The sequence below is a fragment of the Arctopsyche grandis genome, chromosome 12 (genome assembly GCF_051622035.1).
Source record: "Arctopsyche grandis isolate Sample6627 chromosome 12, ASM5162203v2, whole genome shotgun sequence".
Lineage (NCBI taxonomy): Eukaryota > Metazoa > Arthropoda > Insecta > Trichoptera > Hydropsychidae > Arctopsyche > Arctopsyche grandis.
Window position 1 is genome coordinate 4155130 of NC_135366.1, and position 26146 is coordinate 4181275.

Below are 26146 nucleotides of genomic sequence, written 5' to 3' on the forward strand. Positions count from 1 at the left end.
TAATTATTTGCATGTGAGTGAGTGTGAGTGGGGGCCTAGTGTCGCCTCTCGATCGATCTAATTTTGAATTTGTGCGCGACTCGCACATGTCTTGGTATCGAATGCATCGATTGCTTTGCAAACTTTCGCGCTCAATGCTTTTAATTATATATAGGTACTATATATTATTATTTTTTTTACATACATATATACCAGGAAGGCCTTACAGGTAAACCCCAATGCGCCTTCCTGGCCAATTACAAACAATGCAGCATTTTTATTACACTGAAAATGAATCGAAAATGTTCGTTTACCATGAATACATATGAAAAGCGGGTAGTATTTATGGGTTTGGTGCATCCGCTCTAAAATCGCCAGATTAACAGAACGGCAGCTTTAAACGTAATTCTCGTTTTCTCGAATGATAGATTGCACATCAGATGACGAGTAACCTTTCGATGTGCACAGATGCAATTATTATTATTTTTTATTTTTTTATTTTTTTATTTTATTTTTATTTTACATATATACCAGGAAGGCCTTACAGGTAAATCCCAATGCGCCTTCCTGGCCAATTACAAATACAAATGCAGCATTTTTTTATTATAAGTCGTTGAATTGCGAGACACTGAAAAAATTATTATTGTACATCCATCAAATTTCAAATAGTGGTGACATAGTAGGTAGGAAGGATTTTTAGCCAATTTTTTTTCCGGGAACCGTTTCAACAATGAAATCAGAGAAAATTGGCAAACTCTGATAGGAAACGATCAACCTGGAGTCACAAATCCAGGTCTGACCAACAGCATACTCTGAAAAATTCATTTTCATTCAGGGATAGAACCCGGCACCTTCTTGACGGTAAGCAGAAGCTTAACGTCCGAGCTATGCTGCTGGCTAAAATTGAGTTATTAAAATTGAGTTGGATCTTTCTGGCGAGTTTAATAAGGCAAGATTCGGAACTTATCGAATTAAACTCGCCTGAAAGATCCAACTCAATTTTAATAATTACCATTTTAATAATTGCATCTGTGCACATCGAAAGGTTACTCGTCATCTGATGTGCAATCTATCATTCGAGAAGATGAGAATTGCATTTAAAGCAGCCGTCCGTTAATCTGTCGTTCAATTTTTCTGGCGATTTTAGAGCGGATCCACCGCATCCAGTATTTATATCAGTGGCGTGCGGTAAATTTATCTTTCCCCCCCGTCGTACATCCTCACATCCTATTGCGCGAGAAATACATAGTCAGTTTTTTCTAAAGACCTTTGTATGGCTTTTGGCGCTCTAATTTTAAAATTTAAAGCGCCTTTGACGCATCGAGCGGCACCCTAACTTATTTGGCGCCCTCGGGCGCCGCTCGGCCCGGCCCCCCTCTAAAACCGGCACTGTACATAGTACATCTTATTGCGGCAGCAGGATACAAGAGGAACAAGCTTTTCCTTCCATATCCTGCCCGCGCACATTAAGAAAGGTTGTACGACAAAAAGAGATATAATTTCACCGCATTTCACTGATAAACATATATTATACATATATTTATATACATATGTAGTACCGTTTACCATGCATACATTATTTTTGATCTTTCGACTTTACGATTTTCGATCTTTGCTTTCCGATGTTTGCTTTTTCGATTTTTCAACCTTTCGATGCCGTGATGTAGACCCGAATTTACATACATATATAAAATTTAATGTCTGTGTGTCTCGAATAGGCTCCTAAACCACTGAACCGATTACGATGGAACTTTCAGGATTTGTTGTATGCATGTCTGGGAAGATTACTGTGAAAAATAAACGGGATAATACCTCTAAATAATAATATTCGTAATTATGATTTTACTGACGCGAAAGTAAAGTTATCCTCCCGCCTTCAACGCATCGCACCGCGAGTGTGTCAATAATCGCGCCACGCCTACCTTGCACTCGAATGCACTGACCATTCAGGGCTGTACCACAAACACACAGCGGATGGCCCACGTCAACAAATATACCTATATATATATATAAAATTGAATGTCTGTGGAACGGGAACGGGAATTGCACGCGTTATTGTGGCATTGCAACGCATGCCGGGTTCAGATAGTTGTACATACATTTTATTGTACATTAATCATACTCAAATAGTGGTGACATAGTAGGTAGGAAGGTTTTTATTATTATCGCAAACCTCTTCTTACTTTCACTTACGATCACTAGTCAAAAAAAAAATTTGGGCTCTTATCCGATCGTTTCCATACTTTGCCATTTTGCTCGGTTTGGTCATCAATATAAGTGAAAAAGACGTTTGCCATTACGATGGTGATAAAAAATCGTAATAGACACGTTTGAAAATACTCCGTCATATTTCTTCTTGATGTCTTTCGTCCGAATTGATTGTTCAGACTATTCATGCAGTTTGTTCGTTTTAGCCTCTATATTTTATAATTTAATATATCCTTGTTATGTTTTTCTACACTGACAAAACTCCACCAATTGACTTTTTTATATCCAAAGGAATAGCCCCAAACCACATTGAGGTCGAAGGAATAGAGGACCTTACTTCTGATCACACACCAGTGCTAATGACACTGAGCACACTTGTAATTAAAAGAATAAGGAGACAGAACCTGACAAATAAACATCATACAGACCAATATCCTTGTTGCCTGCGATCTCTAAGCTATTCGAAAAACTATTATTAAAAAGACTCAAGCCCTTAACCGATGTTCCCGACTTCCAATTTGGATTTAGGTCGAAACATTCTACCATCGATCAAGTGCACCGACATATGGCATACAACTGTGGGGATGCAGTAAGCCATCCAATATCGAAAAAATGCAAAGATGTCAAAACCAGTTTTTGAGGATTATCACCGATGCATATCGCTTCGTCACAAATGAAGAGATCCACAAGGACCTTAAAATCAAAAAAGTAAAAGAAGTCATCCGAGAATGCGCTGGGAGGCACGAGTTGAGACTGCACCGTCACCCTAACATAGAAGCGTTGCAGCTATTGGACACAACTCACCAGCAGAGGCGTTTAAAGCGAAAAAAGCCTCACGAATTGGTGTTCTGAATGTGAGAGATTCAGAAGCCCAATTCACAATTTTGGGGACGGAGTGATGATTCCGTAGTGCCCGTACATGATCTGAAGAGCAACGATATCGCTGGTGATGATTTATCGGGAATCGATAAGATGGCACCAAAAAAAAAATGTTTTTCTCCAGGATCAGAAAATTGCATTCGTGCTAAATCATAGCATCGCACTTCAAACGGTCAATACAATAAATAAAATTCAAAACACGGTACAATTATATATATTAAAACACAGCCACATTCCAATATTATATATATACGTGAACTTTCCGCGAATTTTCCGGAGTTTTCCGACTCAGGCGCGTACTTGTAAGTACGCATGAGATCATAATACAGCATACGTACATAATATGTACGTAGAATACATTCGAAATTTTCAATGAAAAGTTTGAGAGCCGCAGTCGTGAATTTCAGGGCATTGTCTCTGATAAAACGACGGTCACTTGTCGTCCATAGGAAGGGTGTAGCGATCGATAAAATCGGTTCGAGAGCACATTTCGCCAATTTTTTCGCCGTTTTAATTATGATTGATTTTAGCGCCCCTCTTCGGATTCGACGCTGATTTAATTTATTACCTTTTACGAGTGATGAATCGTACGCTTCGGAATCGCATGTGCTTTTTGAGTTGAAAAAGTATTCGTCAATCATCAATCATCTGATTGATTTGAACGAACGATTCGATATGTGCGAATATGTATGAATATTCATTGGAGTATAGTGCATGTCAATTGCATTATCTGACGTATTTATAAGGTTAGTGTTATTCAAAGTACGGAGCTTTATTTTATAGCGATTTGTTTGACAGTTAAATCCTCGGTAAATAGTGGTGTGAAATGTGTGCATGCGGAACTGATTGCAATAAATGTGAATATATTGGAATTTTATTTGAATATATTGTTCAAATATGATTTATATATATTCCCGTGTTTGTTGTGTATTATTTTATATTTAAAGTGTTTCGGTATGTTGCCGTAAATAGTATAAATATGCACGTTTAAGTTCAACTCGAAAGGAGTTTGTGTATTTATTGGAGCTGATTTAGTTATATAATTTAGTTATTTAATTTAACACTTTTCTCATATATTTTTGGTAAATTAGAGTGAAAGTTTACCATTATTTATTTATTTATTTCATTGAAGATGTACACTCTCCTTTACAGATCGCTCCAAAGTGACGAGTGTACTTTCTATACAGATACAATACAAGCAATCAATACACTAAGCAATTATACAAATGCGAATCCACAATGACATCTATGGAGAAATTTTTGCAGCATTTTTATAATCATATTGGCGAACCTGAAGACGCTGAATAGCTTGAGATTAGCAAGAGAGATAGGAAAGGAGATGCCAATTTTTACAGGAACCGTTTCAGGGTTTTTTTTTGGAAATTTGATGTAGGAACCGTTTCAACAATGAAATCAGATAAATTGGCAAAGTCTGATAAGAAACGATCGACCTGGAGTTACAAACCAAGGTCTGGCCAGGAGAAACCATAGGGACTCGAACCCGTAACCACACTGTTCATAGCAAGATACGTATGCTAACCACTAGTCCATACTGATGGTTATATATATATATATATATATATATATATATATATATATATATATATATATATATATACATATTTATATATACCCACAGAAATCACGACCACTTTGTTCAAAGCATTATTTTAATTTTATTTTTTATTTTTTACATATACCAGGAAGGCCTTAATAAGGCAGTTTTCAGTGTCTCGTAATTCAGCGACTTGCATTAGGTATAATAAAAATGCTGTATTGTTTGTATTTGGCCAGGAAGGCGCATTGGGGTTTACCTGTAAGGCCTTCCTGGTATAAAATGTAATAAAAAAATAAAAATAATACAGCGTACATACATAATATGTACGTAGAATATATTCGAAAGTTTGGATGTCTCGAGAGTGCAATTATCTCGAGTACATTTTTCCGGTCACCCAGAGTCGGATTTGGTGCATCCGCTCTAAAATCGCCAGATTAATAGAACGGCAGCTTTAAACGTAATTCTGGTTTTCTCGAATGATAGATTGCACATCAGATGACGAGTAACCTTTCAATGTGCACAGATGCAATTATTAAAATTGAGTTGGATCTTTATGGCGAGTTTAATAAGGCAAGATTCGGAACTTATCGAATCTTGCCTTATTAAACTCGCCTGAAAGATCCAACTCAATTTTAAAAATCCAACTCAATTTTAATAATTTCCATTTTAATAATTGCATCTGTGCACATCGAAAGGTTACTCGTCATCTGATGTGCAATTTTTCATTCGTGAAGTCGAGAATTGCGTATTGCCATCCAGTTAATCTGTGGTTCAATTGGTCTGGCGCTTTTCGATCGTTTGCACCAAACCCTAAACAACATGGGATATACATATTTTTATAAGTAAACTGTTCCGATTGTATTCCGTTCGTTGTAGCGTATTTAAAGAGACGTACCGCGTACTTTTGACAACCATTATTTATTCGTAAGGGCCCTTCTATTATTATTAATATTTCTCTGGTCCAACCTGTCGAGAATTCCGACTTTTACCGAATCACATATCCAAGGTCTGGCCACTCCAATCTCCAACAGACTCTACAGTCCAGCTCAAAATAAATGTACAGCAAACGGATTTGATCCAACTATGTACATGACAGATCGGACTGAAGTAGGGCTTCCAAGCCGGTTTAAACCGAAAAGCCGGCTTTTTGACCATTTATCAAAAAACCTAAAACCGGCTTTTTGGCTTGATCAACCGGCTTTTCAATGTTTTCTTTAATTAATGTTTTTTTCCTCAAAATTAACAATTATGAATTTCAAATTGTGTATAAACTCTCTTAGGTAATAGGCGTATATTTCTTTGGACAAAAAAAAGGTACATACTTTCTTTCTTGAGCGGTTTCTTTGAGATTTAGTAATGAACGAAGACCAATAAAATATTATTGAAAGTATGTAGTTTCAATGACCTACCCAACTTCAGGTATAAAAAACGTTACTATCGCAAATCCTTGTACATACTTGTCAACAACAAAACAGTAGTCGTAAACTCAAATGATTTATGGCAAAATGCATAGGAATTTCCGAAATATAATTGATTTCTCTTCGAAGGAATTGGAAGGCCACATACCTACTATTATTGTGGATTGAAAATGAATTTGTTTCCGACATTTGCAACGGTTTGTTTTTGGATTTTTAAGCTAAAATAGATGCGTAAAAACAGCTTCGAAATGTCTTTATCCTTGATATCTCGTTATCTAACAGTTGGGCTGAAAAGTTCGTAGGCTAGCATAGAAAAAATCTTTTTTTTGTTAGAATTTGATTTTATTATTCAATATAGTTGCCTTCGAAGGCAATACAACAATTATAGCGGTCATACAATTTTTCGATACCATTTTTATAGTACGATTTGTCTTTAGCCTCAAAATAGGCTTCAGTTTCGGCGATTACCTCTTCATCGGCGCAAAATTTCTGTCCAGCGAGCATCCTCTTGAGGTCTGAGAACAGGAAAAAGTCGCTGGGGGCCAGATCTGGAGAATACGGTGGATGCAGAAGCAATTCGAAGCCCAATTCATGCAATTTTGCCATCGTTTTCATTGATTTGTGACACGGTGCATTGTCTTGATGAAACAGCACTTTCTTCTTCTTCAAATGGGGCCGTTTTTCCGCGATTTCGTCCTTCAAACGCTCCAATAACGCTACGTAATAGTCGCTGTTTATGGTTTTTCCCTTTTTAAGATAGTCGATGAATATTATACCATGCGCATCCCAAAATACTGATGCCATAACCTTGCCAGCCGACTTTTGCGTCTTTCCACGCTTTGGAGTCACTTCATCACGTGCAGTCCACTCGGCTGACTGTCGATTGGACTCCGGTGTGAAATGATGGAGCCATGTATCATCCATTGTCACATATCGACGCAAAAATTCGGGTTTATTACAATTGAACAGCTCCAAACACTGCTCAGAATCATCAATTCGTTGTTGTTTTTGGTCGATTGTGAGCTCGCGCGGCACCCACTTTGAACAGAGCTTTCGCACAGCTAAATATTCATTCACGATATGTCCAACACGTTCCTTTGATATCTTTAGGGTCTCGGCTATCTCAATCAATTTCACTTTACGGTTATCCAAAATTATTTTGTGGACTTTTTTGATGTTTTCGTCGGTAACAGCCTCTTTGGGGCGTCCACTGCGTGCATCGTCCTCGGTTCTCATTTCGCCTCGTTTAAACTTAGCAAACCACTTCTCAACGGTTGATTTTCCTGGTGCAAGGTCCGAATAATGTTTATCAAGCCAAACCTTGGCTTTAATAGTATTTTTTTTCGCCGAAAAACAATGCTTTATTAGCACACGAAATTCCTTTTTATCCATTTTTTCAAACTAATAAAAGTTGCTTCACTCAAAATGCTATAACTCACAAACTAATAAAACGACAGCTGTCAAATTTATACACGTGTCTTTTTAAGGTTAGGGCTAACTAAAAATCATATGGATTTAATACTAGTAGCGCTATCTATGTGTCAGCCTATGAACTTTTCAGCCCACCTAATATTATACAAATTGTAATATTTGTAATAATAATATAAAATAAAGATCTGATGAAAGTTCATAATGTTTATAACGTTTTTTTCATAATTTATTTATTTATTTATTCTAAACAGACCATTGTGGCATAACAGGAATTCCTAAAGCGCCACAATGGTCAAAAAATATAACACAAAAACAAAATAACAATTAAACATAAACATAAATACATCCATACATAAACATAAAAAATATCATTTAATAATAACAGATAAAGTAAAAATATCAAATAAAATATAGCATAAGGAATGCCTTGCACCTACAGCCAGTTTCAATAAATATGTAAGAAACAACTACAAATACAAAACATCCCTGTAAGGCCCAAATGGAAGAGAGTTAATCAAAATTTCACTCATAAATCACAATCAATCATAAAAACAATGATGAGCGCAGACTACCAGATAAATGGGTTAGAGTAATTTCCGACAATTTACGCTCACTAAGGTGGAAAATATCACATACAGTCTCGGCAGCAACGATTTCATTAAGAAGTCGGATAGCTCTTGGAATAGGAGCCATTCGAAAAAGGACTGTGCGGGCAGGAGGTACAGCCAGCAAATGATGATGTCTACCACGCACATAGTGATTAGGGACATAAAGTCCCAACTGCTCCAGCAACAACGGGCATGACGTATTACCACGTAAGAGCAGGAGAACGAAACGAATTAATGAGAAGTTTCTCCGAAGTTCAAGGGAATTATACCCAAGCATGCCCAAAAGGAAAGGAGTGGGGTAGAGATATGGGTAATACCCATATTCTTTCCTATATAGGAAACGAAGAAATGCTTTTTGCACTTTCTCAATCATCAGAGAGTAATTTGCTTCATGCGGATAATATAATATATATTTACATTTTTTTTTCGATATAAAAATTTTAAACTTAAAAAAAAATCTTAATTTTCTAAAACCGGCCAACCGGCTTTTATTTGTAAAAAAATGAAAACCGGCTTTTTATTTCGGGCGGTTTTTTGGAACCCCTTGACTGAAATCTCCAGCGGATCGGTGTGAAGCTGTGCTTTATGGACCGTCACACATTTTTTGATCTGATGGTTCTAAGAGCGGGCCTGTGTCAATCATTCACCAGTCAGCGGACTCGCGACAAAAGGTGGTCCACACCTGTCCCACACACCGGGGATGCTCAGTGTGACGTAGTCGATTCTACTTTTGATTTGGCTTGTGGCTTGGGGGCGCCTGGTGCGGGCCCTTTGCCCATAAATGGCGACGCTGCCGTGTACGGAGCCCGCTAAAGCCGCCAAAGCCTATTTCTGTTGGCGTCGCGACGCCTATATAACGACCCGCCCGATCACAGATACAACGTCAAGTAGCCGCAGAGACGCGTGCACCACCAACACCCCTCTTTAGGTCTGTACTGTACCATAGTGTAAACGAGCCCTTACACCATTGACGTGACAACATCTCCATACTATCAGTGTAAACATTATCAAAACAAAACATTATAGTGTTCATCAATGGATATATACACACATACAATTAAGTGCAGTGTTTTAATCATTTGAAGCAACTGTTTAAAAACGGGAAGCTTTTTTTTTTGCCAACTCTTGGATCTTTTTAACTAATTTCTTCGCAATGTTGTATACCGTCTGTTGTTGTAACAACGTTCGAGCTATGTACATACATATGTACTATGTGCGGTTTGATTTGTTTGAATTTAAACTATCTCAGTGTATTTTTGCTTGATTTGGTAAATTCATAGTAAGTTGGTTATTTGAAGTGACGTCCCGGTAAATCGGTAAATCGTCAAAATATTATTTTATCGGAATTAAGCACATATATAAATATGCATTTAATTGCATAATATTACATTCATAGTCGATGTAAATCGCGTATTATGGATTAGGTTGTTTGGAATTTGATTATTTTCAGTATTAAATGTGGCCATTTTTTAATTGATAAATTCACTGACAACGCAGACCAACCAAATCGTAATTAATGCGATTAGACGGTTGTTTCAAATTATGATCGAACTTTCAAATGGTCCAGACTTTAAATAAATAAATATGATTGGTTTAAAATAAAAATAAATAAATTTATTTATTGTTACAAATTTACTTTAATGCATTTTTTTTAATTATTTACGATTCAATGTAGATTAACGTTTTTAGGAAAAATTGCCACATTGTGTTATATAATCCACTTTTTTTTTTCATTTACCGGTATATACTGGTATACCGGTAGTAGGAAAAATCATTTACCATTTACCGGTTTGTGAAATTTGATGGTATATTGCAATTCCTAGTCCCGAGACTATTTGCCGCTCTTAGGTAAAGTTTAAAATGCTGCCTCCTCTAGAAATATGATACAATGCAGTTAAAATATTTTAAATTACATTTTCATGTCGTAAGTTTATTTAGAATGTCTTCAAATTATTCATAATTATCGCCTACATAAATCGGTTGATAATTGGCAGACCATTCTTGAATGAAATTTTTTTCAATTTTTAATGTCAATGATTATTATATGGGATTGATTATGTTAATTTAAAACAATAATAAAAATTATACATATATAATTTGCCGCTTCTCAAAGTGTGTCGCTCTTAGGCGTCACCTTACTTGCCTATGCCCACGGGACGTCCCTGCTTATTTGTTGAAAATTAGTAAAAACAGAAAGTAATTCAAAAATGTTTATTTTTTAATTTATAGAGTAGATTTTATTATAGAATTTTTGTAAGAGTTCCTGACCGTTTGTTGAGGAAAATCTTGGTTTAATTATTTAGGCCGGCGATTTGTTTTTTAATTAAATATTTTGACATTTTGATTGTTAATTTAAAAAAAATGGTTGATTATTAAATAGCATTTCATAAATGTTTAAAGTTTTTACTGATTTTATTCAACAAAAATAAATTTAAATGTATAGCGAAAAATTCGTTAATTCGATCTAAGCAATGTATTTACAATTAAACATAATTTTGTATACCAGATCAAACCATCACTTTTTGTTTTGATTTAATTATTTTGTAAATATTATAAAACAGTATATTTTTCTATATACATAAGTATGAAGTATATTTTTCTATATACATAAGTATGAAGTATATTTTTCCATATAGAGTATACATTGGTAATTTCATTTTAGTATAAAAAAATAATCACCGATAAAAACAAATAATAAAAAGTAATATAAAATTTCATACACATTTTTTTAGTACAATTTGTTGAATTGAAAAAATAAATCCAATCATTATTAATACATTAACTATATTTCACCACAAGCGAAATTTAAAATAATTTAAATTAGTATTTTAAAATCGTTATTCTGGATAAAAAAAAAGGTAGAGCTCATCATATTTTATGAATAACGTTAAGGCGAAATTAATCTTTCAGACTGTTAAACGTACACGTTTAGCTTTCCATATAAATTTATACCTCTTTATATCTCCTGAGACGTAACTTGCCCTTTTTTATAATAAAACCAGCATCAATTTGAGAGTGCATACATTTTTCCAAATCAAACAAAACAATACAGAATCGACAGCCATAACGTTCCCAATATAAATTCGCTTTTCAATACGTCTCCGAGGAATAAATATTTCGAGATAAAAAAGAGCATTAGATGAAATGGTATGCGCTCACTTAGTAGACAAAAAACCACACAAAAAGTCAACCATGCCAGACAGCACAGATGTGCAAGTTGATTTACGATGCACCAACGCATTGCCAGCAGCAGTGTCACATCAGAATCCGACAAGATAGCACATCTCAATTTAAACTTGATAATTGTTTCAGTGACCGGTACTACTAACCAGCCAGAACCATGTGTGATGATGAGGCGGGAGCGCTTGTGGTCGACAATGGATCCGGAATGTGCAAAGCCGGATTTGCTGGAGACGATGCTCCAAGAGCCGTGTTCCCATCCATCGTGGGACGTCCCAGACACCAAGGTGTCATGGTGGGCATGGGACAGAAGGACTCCTACGTAGGAGACGAGGCCCAGAGCAAGAGGGGTATCCTCACCCTGAAGTATCCCATCGAGCACGGCATCATCACCAACTGGGACGACATGGAGAAGATCTGGCATCACACCTTCTACAATGAACTTCGTGTAGCACCCGAAGAGCATCCCATCCTCTTGACCGAAGCACCTCTTAACCCCAAAGCCAACAGGGAAAAGATGACCCAGATCATGTTCGAGACCTTCAACTGCCCCGCTATGTACGTGGCTATTCAGGCTGTGCTCTCCCTGTACGCTTCCGGTCGTACCACTGGTATCGTATTAGATTCTGGAGATGGTGTATCTCACACCGTACCCATCTATGAAGGTTATGCTCTGCCCCATGCTATTCTGCGTCTAGATTTAGCTGGTCGCGATCTCACCGACTACTTGATGAAGATCTTGACCGAAAGAGGCTACTCTTTCACCACCACTGCTGAGAGGGAAATCGTTCGCGATATCAAGGAGAAGCTTTGCTATGTCGCTTTGGACTTTGAGCAGGAAATGGCCACGGCAGCAGCTTCCACCTCTTTGGAGAAGTCGTACGAGTTGCCCGATGGACAGGTCATCACCATCGGTAACGAGAGGTTCCGTTGTCCAGAGGCTCTGTTCCAGCCTTCGTTCTTGGGAATGGAATCCTGTGGAATCCACGAGACTGTCTACAACTCCATCATGAAGTGCGATGTTGATATTCGCAAGGACTTGTACGCTAACACTGTACTGTCTGGTGGTACCACCATGTACCCAGGTATGTCATACAACTGTTTACTAATGCGGCAAAGGAATGAGCTATTATAACAATTCCAACATTTTAATTTCAATACAAAGCTTTACTATTATAAAATAAACTATTCGATAATTTAATTTTTTTTATAGTTTTTCAAGCTAGTTTACTGTTAAAAATGATTTATTTTTATTATATTTGACTTGTGCATTTAATAATGAAATCATTATTTATATAAAAACATATTTGTTTAATGAAAATACTCGTAAGCTGAATTATGAGGTATAATCGTTCATCACTTTGCCGCACCATTTAATAATAAACGAGCGTGTACATTTCAAATTTTCCCTTTTATGAGCAGTTAATCGATTTAAAATATTATATATAACTTAGATTTAAAATTTTTATTTAAAACCGACTGAAATTACTCCATTATCTGTCTGAGATTCAATTTTCGTTGATTTTTCATCAAAATGAGAATAAAGCTAGTTGATTTTAACTTTTATTTAAAATTATATTTAAGCTTTAGCTTTTGAACTAAATTTTCAATTATTGTTGTACCTTTATATTATATAATAAGTATCGGTTAATTAGAGTAATAAATTTTGAATTAAATAACTTTCTTGCAATTTAAAATGATGATTAATTAATCCAACTAAAACACAACTTATTGTAATGCAGCAAGATTAGAAATAAAGTAGGAGAGATACAGCTTTAATATAATATTTGAGACAATTTTAAATAAAAGCTAAAAACCAAATGATTTTTATGTGCATTTGTATGAATGAAGTTCATACAGAAAAAAGCATAAAATGAGTAAAGTACGAGTAACTCTTAGAATAGAGCTATGACAAATGTCTCGTGGGAAAGTTAAATGTTTTCAAAAGTATGAATTTTCCATGCAAATTTTCCGCATTCAAATGGAATTTTTCTCTCATTTCAGGTATCGCCGATAGGATGCAGAAGGAGATCACAGCATTGGCCCCGTCGACGATCAAGATCAAGATCATCGCACCACCCGAGAGGAAGTACTCAGTATGGATCGGCGGATCCATCTTGGCATCATTGTCCACCTTCCAGCAGATGTGGATCTCGAAGCAGGAGTACGACGAGTCCGGTCCAGGAATCGTCCACAGGAAATGCTTCTAAGGAAAAGGTCGAAACGTCCGTCGAAGGTTCGGGTACCGGATCGAGTACCCGTCGTGGCTATTGCGCTTCCGGGATGCCACAAGTGTCTACTTTCGGTCGAACCAATCGATCCCCGAACGGCAATAGTAACAGCGGGTTAAAACTCACTGGTGCACGGTTAAATAAGTCTGAACATTTATTATCTTACTTTATTACATCAATCAAATCAATATCATCATTCAATCAATCAATCAATCAATCAATCGAAGACATTTTTCAGCCTTTTTTGTTGTTGTTATTACGTTTCGATCGCTTAGATTTGTATGTATACAATGTATGGGTCTAATCGATAGGTCAATCTGTCACTGTTATTCTTATTGTTGTATTATTATAATTATATATAAATAATTGTTGAAGTTTGACTCTGATCGCGCGTTGTCACCAGTGTGAATTTAACGCAATGTAATGTAACGTTTAATTTACAAGCCAAAAAAAAAACAAGCTCAATTAATTATAGTGTCTTTTTTATACGTATAATTAACTTAGTTTACACTTTTAAATAATCATCATGCCAAAAAAATGTCGCACATTTTCATTTGCATCATTGTCGATGAATTTATGTATTTTTTTATATTAACATATCTTTTTTTTATTATTATTAATATTATAATTATATATATATATGTATTAATATGTATGAAATATAAAATAAACAATGCACAGTTGGGGAACGCAGATTTGTGTTTTTATTTAATTTAAATTAATATAAACATAAAATGTATTCAATTTGAAAATTAATATAACTTTATGCATTCATATTAATAAGTGCTTTGGTATGTTTCTTTTTATTTATAGCGACTGAAATTTATTACGCAATTAAAGAAATCAAAATACGCGCAAACAGAAATAGCTTATTTAAATAAATAAATAATTAAATTTATGTGAATAAGCAATGCGCTAACTAGTATGTTCATGAACGAACTGGAGTAAATACTTGGACTTTCATATGTATTTTTTTACAGTAATTAACGGGCATGAACTTATACAATCATTAATTTATACATACACATGTTACAGTCCAAGTATTTACTCCAGTTCGTTCATGAATATACTAGGTAGAGCATACACGAACTATTAGCTAGCTTCGAATACATGAAACTTTTAGTTGTCAAAACTTTTGAGATATAAAAACAAAAAAAGTATTCAAAAGAGAAATCCTATTGGAACCACATTAAAAAGATCCTATAGTTTCCATTTCAATAAATTTTTAAAATAATGCAACAGAAGATAAGGATACATATATAAAAAGAAGATGGGTCAAACGATTGAAAATACTTGAACTTGTGCATGAAAAAACTAGTTTGTTTGTCAATTTATTCTTTTGCTTACAATACGTGGCTAGATTGGTACGTTTATGAACAAACTAGTATGTTCATGAAAAAACGAAATGTACACTTGGATTGAAACATATACATAAAAACTTGTACTTAATAATGTGGAAGTAAATTGGATGCAATCAATATGTCAAATTTATGAATAAAATATCTGTAAAATCTGAAATAAATAAACAATATCAACATTATTAAATAATCTACGACATATACATATGTACATGTATTTATTCATAAGATTGCTAAAATTTATGGTAATTTAGGTTTGTTTGTTTATGTGTTTATTAAATAATTGTATGTGACTGTTTTTACCTAAATTAATAAATAAAATAAAATAAATAATGTATTTAATTGTGAGCTTTTGTAAATACCTACATATATGTATGTATATATTTTAAATCAGAAACATAGGTATCGGGTTGAAATTCAATTTCAGCAATGAGCTAAGAACAGTCGTACTGTTTACTGGTTGGAAAAGCTGAACTGTAAGTTTTCCACTGATGAAAAATAGCTGCATTTTGGTTTATTGTGACGGAGTGTGAATTTTTCACAGCTATTTTCTAACTAAAGAAGCTGCGATAAATATATCGTAGATGCATTGGAAACCTATCGAGTATGATTTATCGTTTAATATTTTCGAGTGAACAAAATTTTCAACAGACAAAAGAAATGAAAAATTCTTGGCGATATTTCAATCAGTATATTTATAGTTTTTTTTAGGAACGACAAGACGTTTTGAGAAGTCTGTAATTTTGTTTTTCTCGACGGCATCAATTTGGAAACTTTACCAATTTGAGAGAACGCTCGAAGCCATTTATTTATACAAAGTTAAAATCATGATTTATTTTTATTATCAACACACCACTATTATTTATAGTCGCGAATAAATCGCTCGTAAATTATAATTACGTTTGTTATGAGCCGAGAAGCACTTCTCAAACTTTTATGAAAGCACTATATATAGCATATATATTGTATTTTTAATAATTACTTTTATACAACAGATCCAATTTTAAATATAATGTGACATGACAACAAAAACAGCCCAAAATATATTAACAAAAAACATAAATCAGTAACATTAACGCTTTTATCTATGTATTATTTGATTTACATGCATTATAAGTACGTTATTCGATTTATGTTGACTTTTTTACTCGGTTTTGATTTAATGTGGCTTTGCAAAATTTACAAATTGTTTAAATAAATATCACATGTGTGTTCGTCTGATAAAATATAATTCATATGATGTTTAATTCAGCCTGAAATAACAGAAAACGATGATTTGTAGCCCATAAATCTAAAGAAGAAAAATGGGATTTTCGTGGAATGTGTCTTATTGTGTAAATCGAAAGATGGGTGTACGTATGTATGTATGTTTATATGTGTTTTGAGCTTAAATATATTTTGTATTTAAAATAAAATGAAAAATCAGGTTTGCATACTTACGAGTTTAACCATTTAAAATTTGTACCCATATTTTTTTCTATTATTTTTCATATAATTTATATATTATTGAAAAAACTTGACACCAATCATCTGAATTATATTAAAAAATAGATAACATTGTCCAAAAATGTTTGTGTAATTTTTAATTAATAAGAAAATCGAAATTTTTTACTGGAATTTTTAACAATTATTTTAAATTATAAACAGTTATTTTTGTCATAAATAAAGCTGAGCAGTAATTCAAAATATTCTCAAATATTATTCTATTTATTTTATTTCATAGAACATGAACACTCGTCTTAACAGATTGTTCCAAAGCGACGAGTGCACTTAAACAGATACAATACTGAATCGATCAATATCTACAAGCATTTTATACAATGCGAATTCATACAAACATCCACAGTGACATCGACGGAGAAATTTTTTGCAACATTTTATAATCAAATCAGCAAACCTCAAGACGCTGAATAACTTGAGATAAGCAAGAGATATAGGAAAGGAGATGATAAATTTTACAGGAACCGTTTCAATGAAAATCAGATAAATTGGTATACTTTTATAAGAAACGATCGACTTGGAGTCACAAACCAGCAACGGAACTCTAGTGGGACTCGAACCCGTGACGACTCTGCTCGAAAACATAATATGCTAACCACTAGTACACGCCGCTGGTTTTATTATGAAATCTTTTACTAAAATGTCCATGTATGTATGTACATACGTACTCCAAACCATTTTCCATTATTTAATGCACAAAAAAGAGCACTTATAAATTAACGCAATATACTGTTGTGTCGTGCCCGTTGATATTTCAACGAGTGGTTTTGGAAAGGAATTAATATGTATATGTGTTTTTTATTAAAAAAAAATCATCCTAAAGCCCCTTTTAAAAAATCCGGTATTAATTCAAATAGCATACGTTACCTAATTAGTAGGGACACGTCTTTTTGGGCATTTTGTCATAAATGCTTAATAGATGCTAATATTCGGAATAGATGCTTAATTCGTAAAATATGCTAATAGATGCTAAAATAGCAAACAAAAGTGAAATTTGCATGAAAGTTATATAATTAATAGACAATTTAGAAGGGTCTTCCTATCCCTTTGCCCATTTATTATGTGAAGAAATTGAGGGGATAAAACAGAGCTTGCAGTTTACCATAGACGGTGTTTTTTCTGTCGAAACCAAGCAACTGCTTTTGTCTACTACTGTAAACAAAAGAAGACAGTTGGAGCTGTGTATCCAAAAGGCTGCTCAAAAAAGCGTCTTCAAACTAGAATCGCATTCAAGACTAAATGAGACAAATATATTCCTCCAAACATTGAGTAAACTATTCAATCCATCTGTGGCAGGTACAAAATCTAATACTAATGTTAAAGAAACAGTTTTGTTTTTTAGAAACCTGCCATTGTTCAATGTATTAACAGAGGCTCAATGTTTGGAAGGATATCAGCACTTTTTTAGACAATTAATAGAGAATATAAAAAGAGAATCCACGCCGGATATATTGCTATTGTTGATGCCAAAAAAAATTAAATATGAAGAGTTTGTTTGTGCAGCTCTAAAATCTATTTGGTGTTCCGTCAATAGTGTGGATGTTGAAAGGTATTTTAGTGAATACAATCTAATTAATTGTTACCGATCGTCGCACGAATCTCAAAAAAGAATATGTAGAAATATGCTCCATGTTGAGTTTAAATAAATTTTAATTGGTATTGTATTTTTATATTCATATACTTTGTCTTTGTGTTTTTAAATTCATGTTTTTTGTTTTTGGTTTTTTTAATATATATTCATGTTTTTTTCTTTATAATTTTAATTTTAAAACATTTTCGAATTTTTATATTATTTTTTAATTGTTGTGTTGTCTTTAAATTGTATATAATATATATGTATGTATATAAATTTTATTAAAATTCATCGAAATTATTTATTATTTAAAATTAACCTCTTCATAAAAATAGATGCAAAATTAGACGCTAAAATTGAACATTTTTAATGCCCTAAAACGGTAAAATGCAAAATGAAAATGCTAAAATTGACAAAAATAGATGCCCAAAATACGTGTCTCTACTAATTAGCGTTCACGATAGATTATCAACAGCAATATATCTACAGTTGCGGTTTATTTATAAATAGGCATGTATTTAAATCAACTAACTGTACTAAATCACAAGTACTTGAAGCAGAGAACCATTCAACAACGCCACTGATTAACATTCAATTTGTATACTGTTTGTTGACGTTTATAGAACCACGGCTTTGACAACAAATTCGACATTTTGATTGACACATTCACTTCGGCTCGGATTTATCACTGCAAATACTTCGAATATGTCGTAAATTTATCGAGATTAATATTTGCGCAAGCGAACGCAAATATACATATATACAGACATTCTATAATGTAAGTATGGATTTTTGGAAAAGTCAATTAATATCAGCTTTTGACGGTAGATTAAATTCAAAGTCGTTATTCGCTACCGGTTTATCTCTTGTGTCGGTGCAAAACTCAATTTTGCTAAATCGGATAAAATTCAGACTCAATTTCCGGTTAAAAGAATCGAAACGGACAGATGGGGGCTAATGGATGCCGGTTGCCAATTTATATACACATGTAAATATGTGAATTTTTTATTTACAGATTCTATCTACAATTCATTCCAGATAGCTATGTACATACATACATAGTAGGCATACTAACACGCGATTTTTATTAATCAGAAGGATATATGGGTTATAAAAGACTGCAAATACAGTCAATCGAAGTAAAATCGTAAATATATGTGTGTATATATATACAGTACATATGTATGTGCTTGTTGTTTGAGTATATTTGAGCGAGCGCACTTCATAATATGTGAAATGTGCACAGTGTGCATGTAACATTTAAAATCTATATTGTACTGTGCATAAATACATTGCTTACCTGTCAATATTGACTGCCATGAAATTTTAATCGAAATCGGTATTTAATTTATTATTAACCAGCAACGTGAACTAGTGGTTAGCATATTATATGTACTTTCGAGCAGAGTTGTTGGGAGCTGTTGGCCAGGCCTTGGTTTGTGATTCCAGGTCGATCGTTTCCTATCAGAGTTTGCCAATTTTTCTGATGTTTCTTAGAAACGGTTTCTGTAAATAGGCATGTCCTTTCCAAACTCTCTTGCAAATATCAAGCTATTCAGCGTCGATGTCGATGATGTTTGTATGAATTCGCATTGTATAAAATACTTGTCTTGATTGTATTCAGGGTTGTAGAATAGCCGGTACGCACCGGTACGGCGACCCGCCACTTTTTATCGGCACCGGTACGCGACCCGCCATAAAAATTTCAAAAATCAAAATAGTATAAAACTTTATTTTTTTTGAAAAGTTTTACCACTTTTGCAATATTCTTCACCCAAGCTCGATGACGAGGAGCGCTGTCGTGCATAAAAATGCTGTCAAGATCAAGGATACCACCAGACTTTATATGAGGCACCAGATGTGTCTTTAGCACATTTAAATATTGGTCCCCATTCATGGACCCATTAACGAAATAAATATCATTCCAGCTTCTAAATTAACTTCCCTTTTCCATTTACTTCCTTTCCCGGTAAGGTATTAGGCTTTTACCTTCTCGTGGTCCTTACCGAACAGTACATTTAAATCATCTTTAAAAGTACTGATAAAGAAGAGCCTTACGGCATGTAGCATTTTCGACCTTAGAGTCATTTAAGTGGAGTTGAAATTAAGTATGTAAAAATGCATGTATTGTAAAAATTTTGCAAAAAAAATTATACAAAATCAAGCGTACCGGCACCTGAATATTTAGCACTACACCACTGATTGTATTGTATATTATATTTAGCACTACTGTATTGAACGCATGAAATTCCCGTTCCCGTTTCTCGAAGCGTTTCGATAAGTTCAATTTAATAATAAAATAAAATTATATCAAAGTATAGGAACGCATACGTGACAGCCCGGTCTCCGTGACGAGACAGAATGTTAAATTACAGAAAACGCAAATATCGGAAGGCAAATATCGAAAATCGAAAGATCTTAAGTCGAAAGATAAAAAAATGGTGCATGGTAAACGGTACATACTCACGTACATACTCACTTAATTTGCGCGAGCAGGATACAACAGGAACAAGAGGAACAGGCTTTTCCTCGCGTATTAATGTGCGCGCGCAGAATACGGGAGGAAAAGCATGTTCCTCTTGTTCCTGTTGTATCCTGCTCGCGCAAATTAAGTGAGTATGTACGTGAGTATGTACTGTTTACCATGCATCATTTTTTTTTGATCTTTCGACTTAAGATCTTTCGATTTTCGATCTTTGCCTTCCGATATTTGTGTTTTCTGTAATTTAACATTCTGTCTCGTCACGTAGACCCGTGACAGACAGACAAACATTGATTTATATATATATATATATATATGTAGGATTGTTATGAGTGGTACATAATGTCAGGTTGAAATGAGTGGTACGTAATGTATTTTTACGTTGGCAATGCGTGCGCGCAAGTTGTTACCAACGTAAACATTTTCTTAACTACACACTGGCGCTTCATACTTTCGCGTCGATAACATCATAATGACGAATATTATTATTAAGAGGTTTTTTCCCCTTTTTTTCACAGTAATCTTTCCGGACATGCATACAACAAATCCTGAAAGTTCCATCGGAATCGGTTCTTTGGTTTAGAGCCTATTCGAGACAGACAGACAGACGGACAGACAAACATCGATTTTTGTATATATAGATAATACAAATTATTCGGATAGTAATTAATTTCATACATAATTTAGTCCGTTTTAACTCATGCGCAAGAATTTAATAATCCTTTTGTCTATTAACGTGTTCGGTCGTGAATGTGGTAAATAATGGCGACCCATAACTTCATCGGGAATGACATGAAAGGACCCTTAAAGTACCTCTATTATACTTAACATACATACATATTCGAACTGATGAAAATTTCTAACATGGCCTTTAGAAAATCGCGTGTTCGCTTGTTTTTATAGAATAGAATAAAAAAATAAAAAAAGGAAAGCTTTGTATAGAGTAAAATACGTTTATTTATTAACGATCTTTGGAGAAACACGTAAAGGGCAGACGTTACGTGATTCAAAATATATCAAATTCTCGAGAGGAAATGTTTAAAGATTAATTCAAGTTGTGTGAAATTTTTTAAAACGACGCTGAAAATTTTATCGCTTTCGCAAAACGAATCTCGGAAGAGAAGAGCACGGATCGGCAACCTTTTGAATAATGTATATCAATCGGCCGTTTTGTACTAAACACTGAAATTATATCCTTTTATCTTTTTTTTTTTTTTTTTCGCCTCTCGTTCCCGTCTTTCGCGATGTACCTAATAAATTATTAAAATCACACATAAAAATGTATAAGAGATACTGAAATTTTTCGATACTTTTCAATTTGCATTTAGAACGATACATTTCAAGGAACTGATACACTTTGACAACATTAATACATCAAATAGAATTTAAATACAATGTTTTTTATGTCGATTAAGTATGAATATGATTTGGTTATTATTTGAGTTCAATATTATTTCTACGTACAATGCAAATTACATAAAATACGATAAAATAATATATAAAAAATAAAATATTCAATGAATCCAATTTTGATGGGCACTTAACAATATATATAACCAGTAGCGTGGTTTAGTGGTGAATGTTGAATTATCTCGTACTTGATGTTATGAGTTCGATTCCCGCTAAGTCTCGCTATTGGCCAGACCTTGATTTGTCAAGGTCGATCGTTTCTTATCAGAATTTGCCAATTTTTCTGATTTTCATTGAAACGATTCCTGTAAAATTGGCGTTTCCTTCCCAATTTTCTGTTGCGAACATTTAGTTATTGTTATATCTTAGGTTTCGCCATATTGCTCACCATAGATTTCTTTGTGGTTGTTTATCGAATATAAAATTCGTATTGTTACATGAAAGTTATTCATCGTTATTTATCGTATTAATACGATATTTGTAATATCTGACGATATATGTCAGATATTGTTTAGATTTACATGTATCTATGTAATAATTATGTGGACCAGGAAAGCGCATTTGGGGTTTACCTGTTAAGCCTTCCTGGTATATTTGTGTATATATGTATGTAAAATAAATAAATAAATAAATATAATAGCTCTATTCTGGGTGTTTGTGTGTGTGTGTGTGTGTGTGTGTGTGTGTGTGTGTGTGTGTGTGTGTCTTTGTGCGATAACGCTCGCCGTACTACATATAATAGTCGTTTCGATTCGACATATGTATCTCACAGTTAAAACAATGCCAACAAAATGTTTCCTCTGGGAAAATAGTCTCAGAGCATTTAGCGCCATCTATTTAAAATTAATTTAAATAATTAATTAATCAATTTTTCTATTGCTGTTTTATATTGTACACACACACACACATATATATATATATATATATATATATATATATATATATATATATATATATATACATATATATATATATATTATTTTTCATAATATTTCAGATTTTTTTTAATATAATAAGAAAAAAAGAATTGTAAATATGTAGGTTTTTGAATAGCTTTTTTTCCTATTATGTTGAACATTAACATTAAAATAATATAATACTATGATTACTAACAAAATTAAATTAAAATTTTAAAATTCAAAATGATCAGTAGATCAGTATCTATTAAAATATAAATTATGTTTTGTGAACATAATTTAGTAATAATAAAAAGAAAATAAACTAGAGAAAAAGAATGGAAATACTAGGGTTCACAAAAGGAAGGATCTCAAATGTATTAATATTATGTATTAGATGTATTATGAGCATTTATAAGAATTGTAAATAGGTTTTTGAGCACTTTTCCTATTATGCTGTACATTATTAACATTAGAGTAATATAATATACTATGATTACTAACAAAATTAAATTAAAATTGTAAAATAGAAAATGATCAGTAGATCAATAGTTATTAGATAAATAGATATAAGATGTGTTGTGAACATAATTTAGTAAAAATAAAAAGCATTTAAAAATCCCCCCCTCCCTCCTCTTAGTTGATCTCTCTCTAACTAGATTATACTAACCGTAGTCACAATAGAGTACTGTCATATTATACAGTTAAAATTAAATTATTTCTTTGGAAAGAAAGCACACCTTCCAATTTACAATTCCGCAAACACTTTCACACCTCAAAGACTCAATCCTAGAAAGCTAAATTTCATTCTCGGCAAAGTTAAATTGTATCGGACTTGGAGTGGAAACGGAGCAGACTTCGCAGAGCGCGAAAAGTGGGCTTTAGAAGGCTAAGCTCCCCCCATCCTTTGCTAGACCTCCAATCTACTGCATATCCCCGGCCGCAAAATCCTTACATTTCGGGGAAACGGGGAAAGTTACACGAGAGAAAGGAAACCCAACAGGACGACCTTATTTGGCATTCGCCATAACGAAAACTTACGTCGGACGCGACCCTCGTAAAATATAATAAGTCCCGTCTTGATGATGGTCACGAAATTGCTCCCGTTGTTAACCCCATAATGACTCCGTGTTCGTATTTAAACTGTTGTCCCCCGACGGAGGGTGTAATAATGTCGAATAATGATCTGGAAGTTATTATGGTTGGGGCACGTGCCGTTTGTAATTGTTATTTTGCGAATAAATTGAAGAGTATTCGGACTAATTTATCGAATTCGGTTGGACACGGATGTGGACACTTTATCACTATTTTCTATTATGCTACGTACATATAATAATGGCGGTTCGGAAACTATATTTCAAGTTGTGGGTTTGTTTGTTTGAAATTTTAGTATTTGTGTTTTAATACGAAAGTGCTATGTGCAATGTGTGTATGTTCGTTATCGTACAAACAGATAGAGCTGCACGTGAGGGGATTCCAGCTGCGAGGGGTGGATCCTCATGCCATGGGGGGTCGACCGAATGTGTAGAAAAGGCAACTAGGCAAAAGGCGACCTTTTATACACACTTTTGACTTCTGATTTGAACTGGACGACTACTTAGAGATATTTGAAAGCTGAAAAGTACTACAAATGAAAGATAAAATACCCGACTATAGATTGCAATATTCATTTTGAACAGGAAATTGACAGATTTTGAGACATCGACCGAACAACACCAAGATTTAGAAAAATCGCACGATTTAAAAAACACATATATTTCCAAATCTCGAGCCAATCAACATTTTTTTATTACCAAATTCGTGTTTACTGGGCATAGATCTATAAGAAAAGTCATATCTCGTCTCTGAACCATTTTTCGTGTCGAACAGTGTTATTTTCGAGACCTCATTGGCTGTTGAGCGCAGCTCGCTAATAGGTCGTTGGGTCCCAATCGCTGATTGGTTGACAAGTGCTTGTCACTTATTGGTCGAGGTGTTTCAAAAGACCATTTAGCATATTGAACTGATTTTTTTTACCCATAAGTGTCATATTAAGATCTAGTGTAGGTAAACATTCATTTAGGTAAACTTACTACGTGATAGCCTGCGGAAAATGTATACGAAAGCATAATATTATATGTTGTATAGTATGTAGTGTTGGTGGAAAACAAAACGTGGACGAGCGACAGCATCTGGTTTTCCATTTATGAGGATTTTCTGGAGCACACGGAGAATGCGAAATGGGATTACAGCATCGGCATGCAACTTGCGATGCATTTTGAATGCACCCCACCGAAAATTCACCCGACAAACTATGTATCTTTGAAGAAATACATATATGTATACATAACTGAATTTCATGCAAAATAGTCAAATAATAGAAATGAGACTTGAATAATTCATCGTCGAAAGATTTTCGTTTTAACGAGATTTTTTAATCTTCCACTCAAGTCTTGCATCATGAATTGACATGAAAGTGCATCTGAGCGGAAGGGAATGTGTGCAAATCGTGTTGTATTTTTTTGATAGAATCATATACATACACTTTATTTAAAATAGTTTTCGTTGTTATTTTAAAACATCGACAAAAACGATTTTGTGATATATTTATAAAGACCCGTTGCATCAGTTGACAATTCATTATCGAGTTGATTACCCACCTAGTTGTATTTATCAAATAATAACACTGAGCAACAAAAAATCACGTTTTTGAGTTACCATAGCAGAGACTAACCAATCTTTACTAAGTTTGACCCACTGAATTCGAATATGATAATGATTTTTGTTGTTTGGGTCTCCTTTACGAGATATGAGGGCTTAAAAAAATGCGCAATTTTTACATTTTGTGTGCAAGCGGTACGGCAAGCGAGAGTCATCTCGCTTACACACACGCTTCTAGTTTGAGCTCACGGAAACTGAATGAAAGTCTTTCTTAGCAATTACCGCTCGAGTTAGTAGGTTTAGATAAAAATAAAAAATATGGAGATAGAAAAACAATCCATATAAACGTGGTGAAATAAAAATCTGACCACACAAATGCAAAATAGCACAGAGAAAAAATCCATGAAAAAAAAAATATTTTTGACTTTTAAAATTCGCTAGAAAATTAATTATAAGTATTTTAAAACAATAAAAAATCAAAATCAATAGAAAAAACATCTGACTATTGATTTCAATACTCACTTTGAGTATAGCAATACTATATTTTGAATTAAAAACCGCAAAAGCCAAAAAACTGTAAAAAAAATTTGTAGTATTTTTTTTTTAAAACAATTTTTCATTATTTTATTTTGACCTTTTGAATAATTTTAATCTTCTTGATATTTATTGTGTATAATAAAGATAGTGATTTTAAGTAAAAATAAAAAAAAAACACTAAATTTAATGAGTATTTTTCCTGGAACTGAGATTTTAGTTTGTTTTTATAATTTGATTTAAGTAAAATAACAAAGTCTT

General features: G+C 33.7%; 1 protein-coding gene across 1 annotated transcript; it reads left to right on the forward strand.

Annotated features, from left to right (window-relative positions):
- The first annotated feature begins 8938 nt into the window (after positions 1-8938).
- Positions 8939-13606, forward strand: LOC143919730 (actin, muscle-type A2). Its single transcript, XM_077442204.1, has 3 exons — positions 8939-9009; positions 11394-12346; positions 13266-13606. Exons 2-3 carry the CDS (start codon positions 11422-11424, stop codon positions 13469-13471), a joined length of 1131 nt encoding a protein of 376 aa, XP_077298330.1. The 5' UTR covers positions 8939-9009; positions 11394-11421; the 3' UTR covers positions 13472-13606.
- The last annotated feature ends 12540 nt before the right edge of the window (positions 13607-26146 follow it).

Bases quoted from the DNA above. Each gene is read 5' to 3' on its own strand.
- LOC143919730 (XM_077442204.1), top strand. From the start codon at position 11,422: ATGTGTGATGATGAGGCGGGAGCGCTTGTGGTCGACAATGGATCCGGA. The intron at 12,347-13,265 runs GTATGTCATACA...CTCTCATTTCAG, and splicing joins TGGTACCACCATGTACCCAG to GTATCGCCGATAGGATGCAG.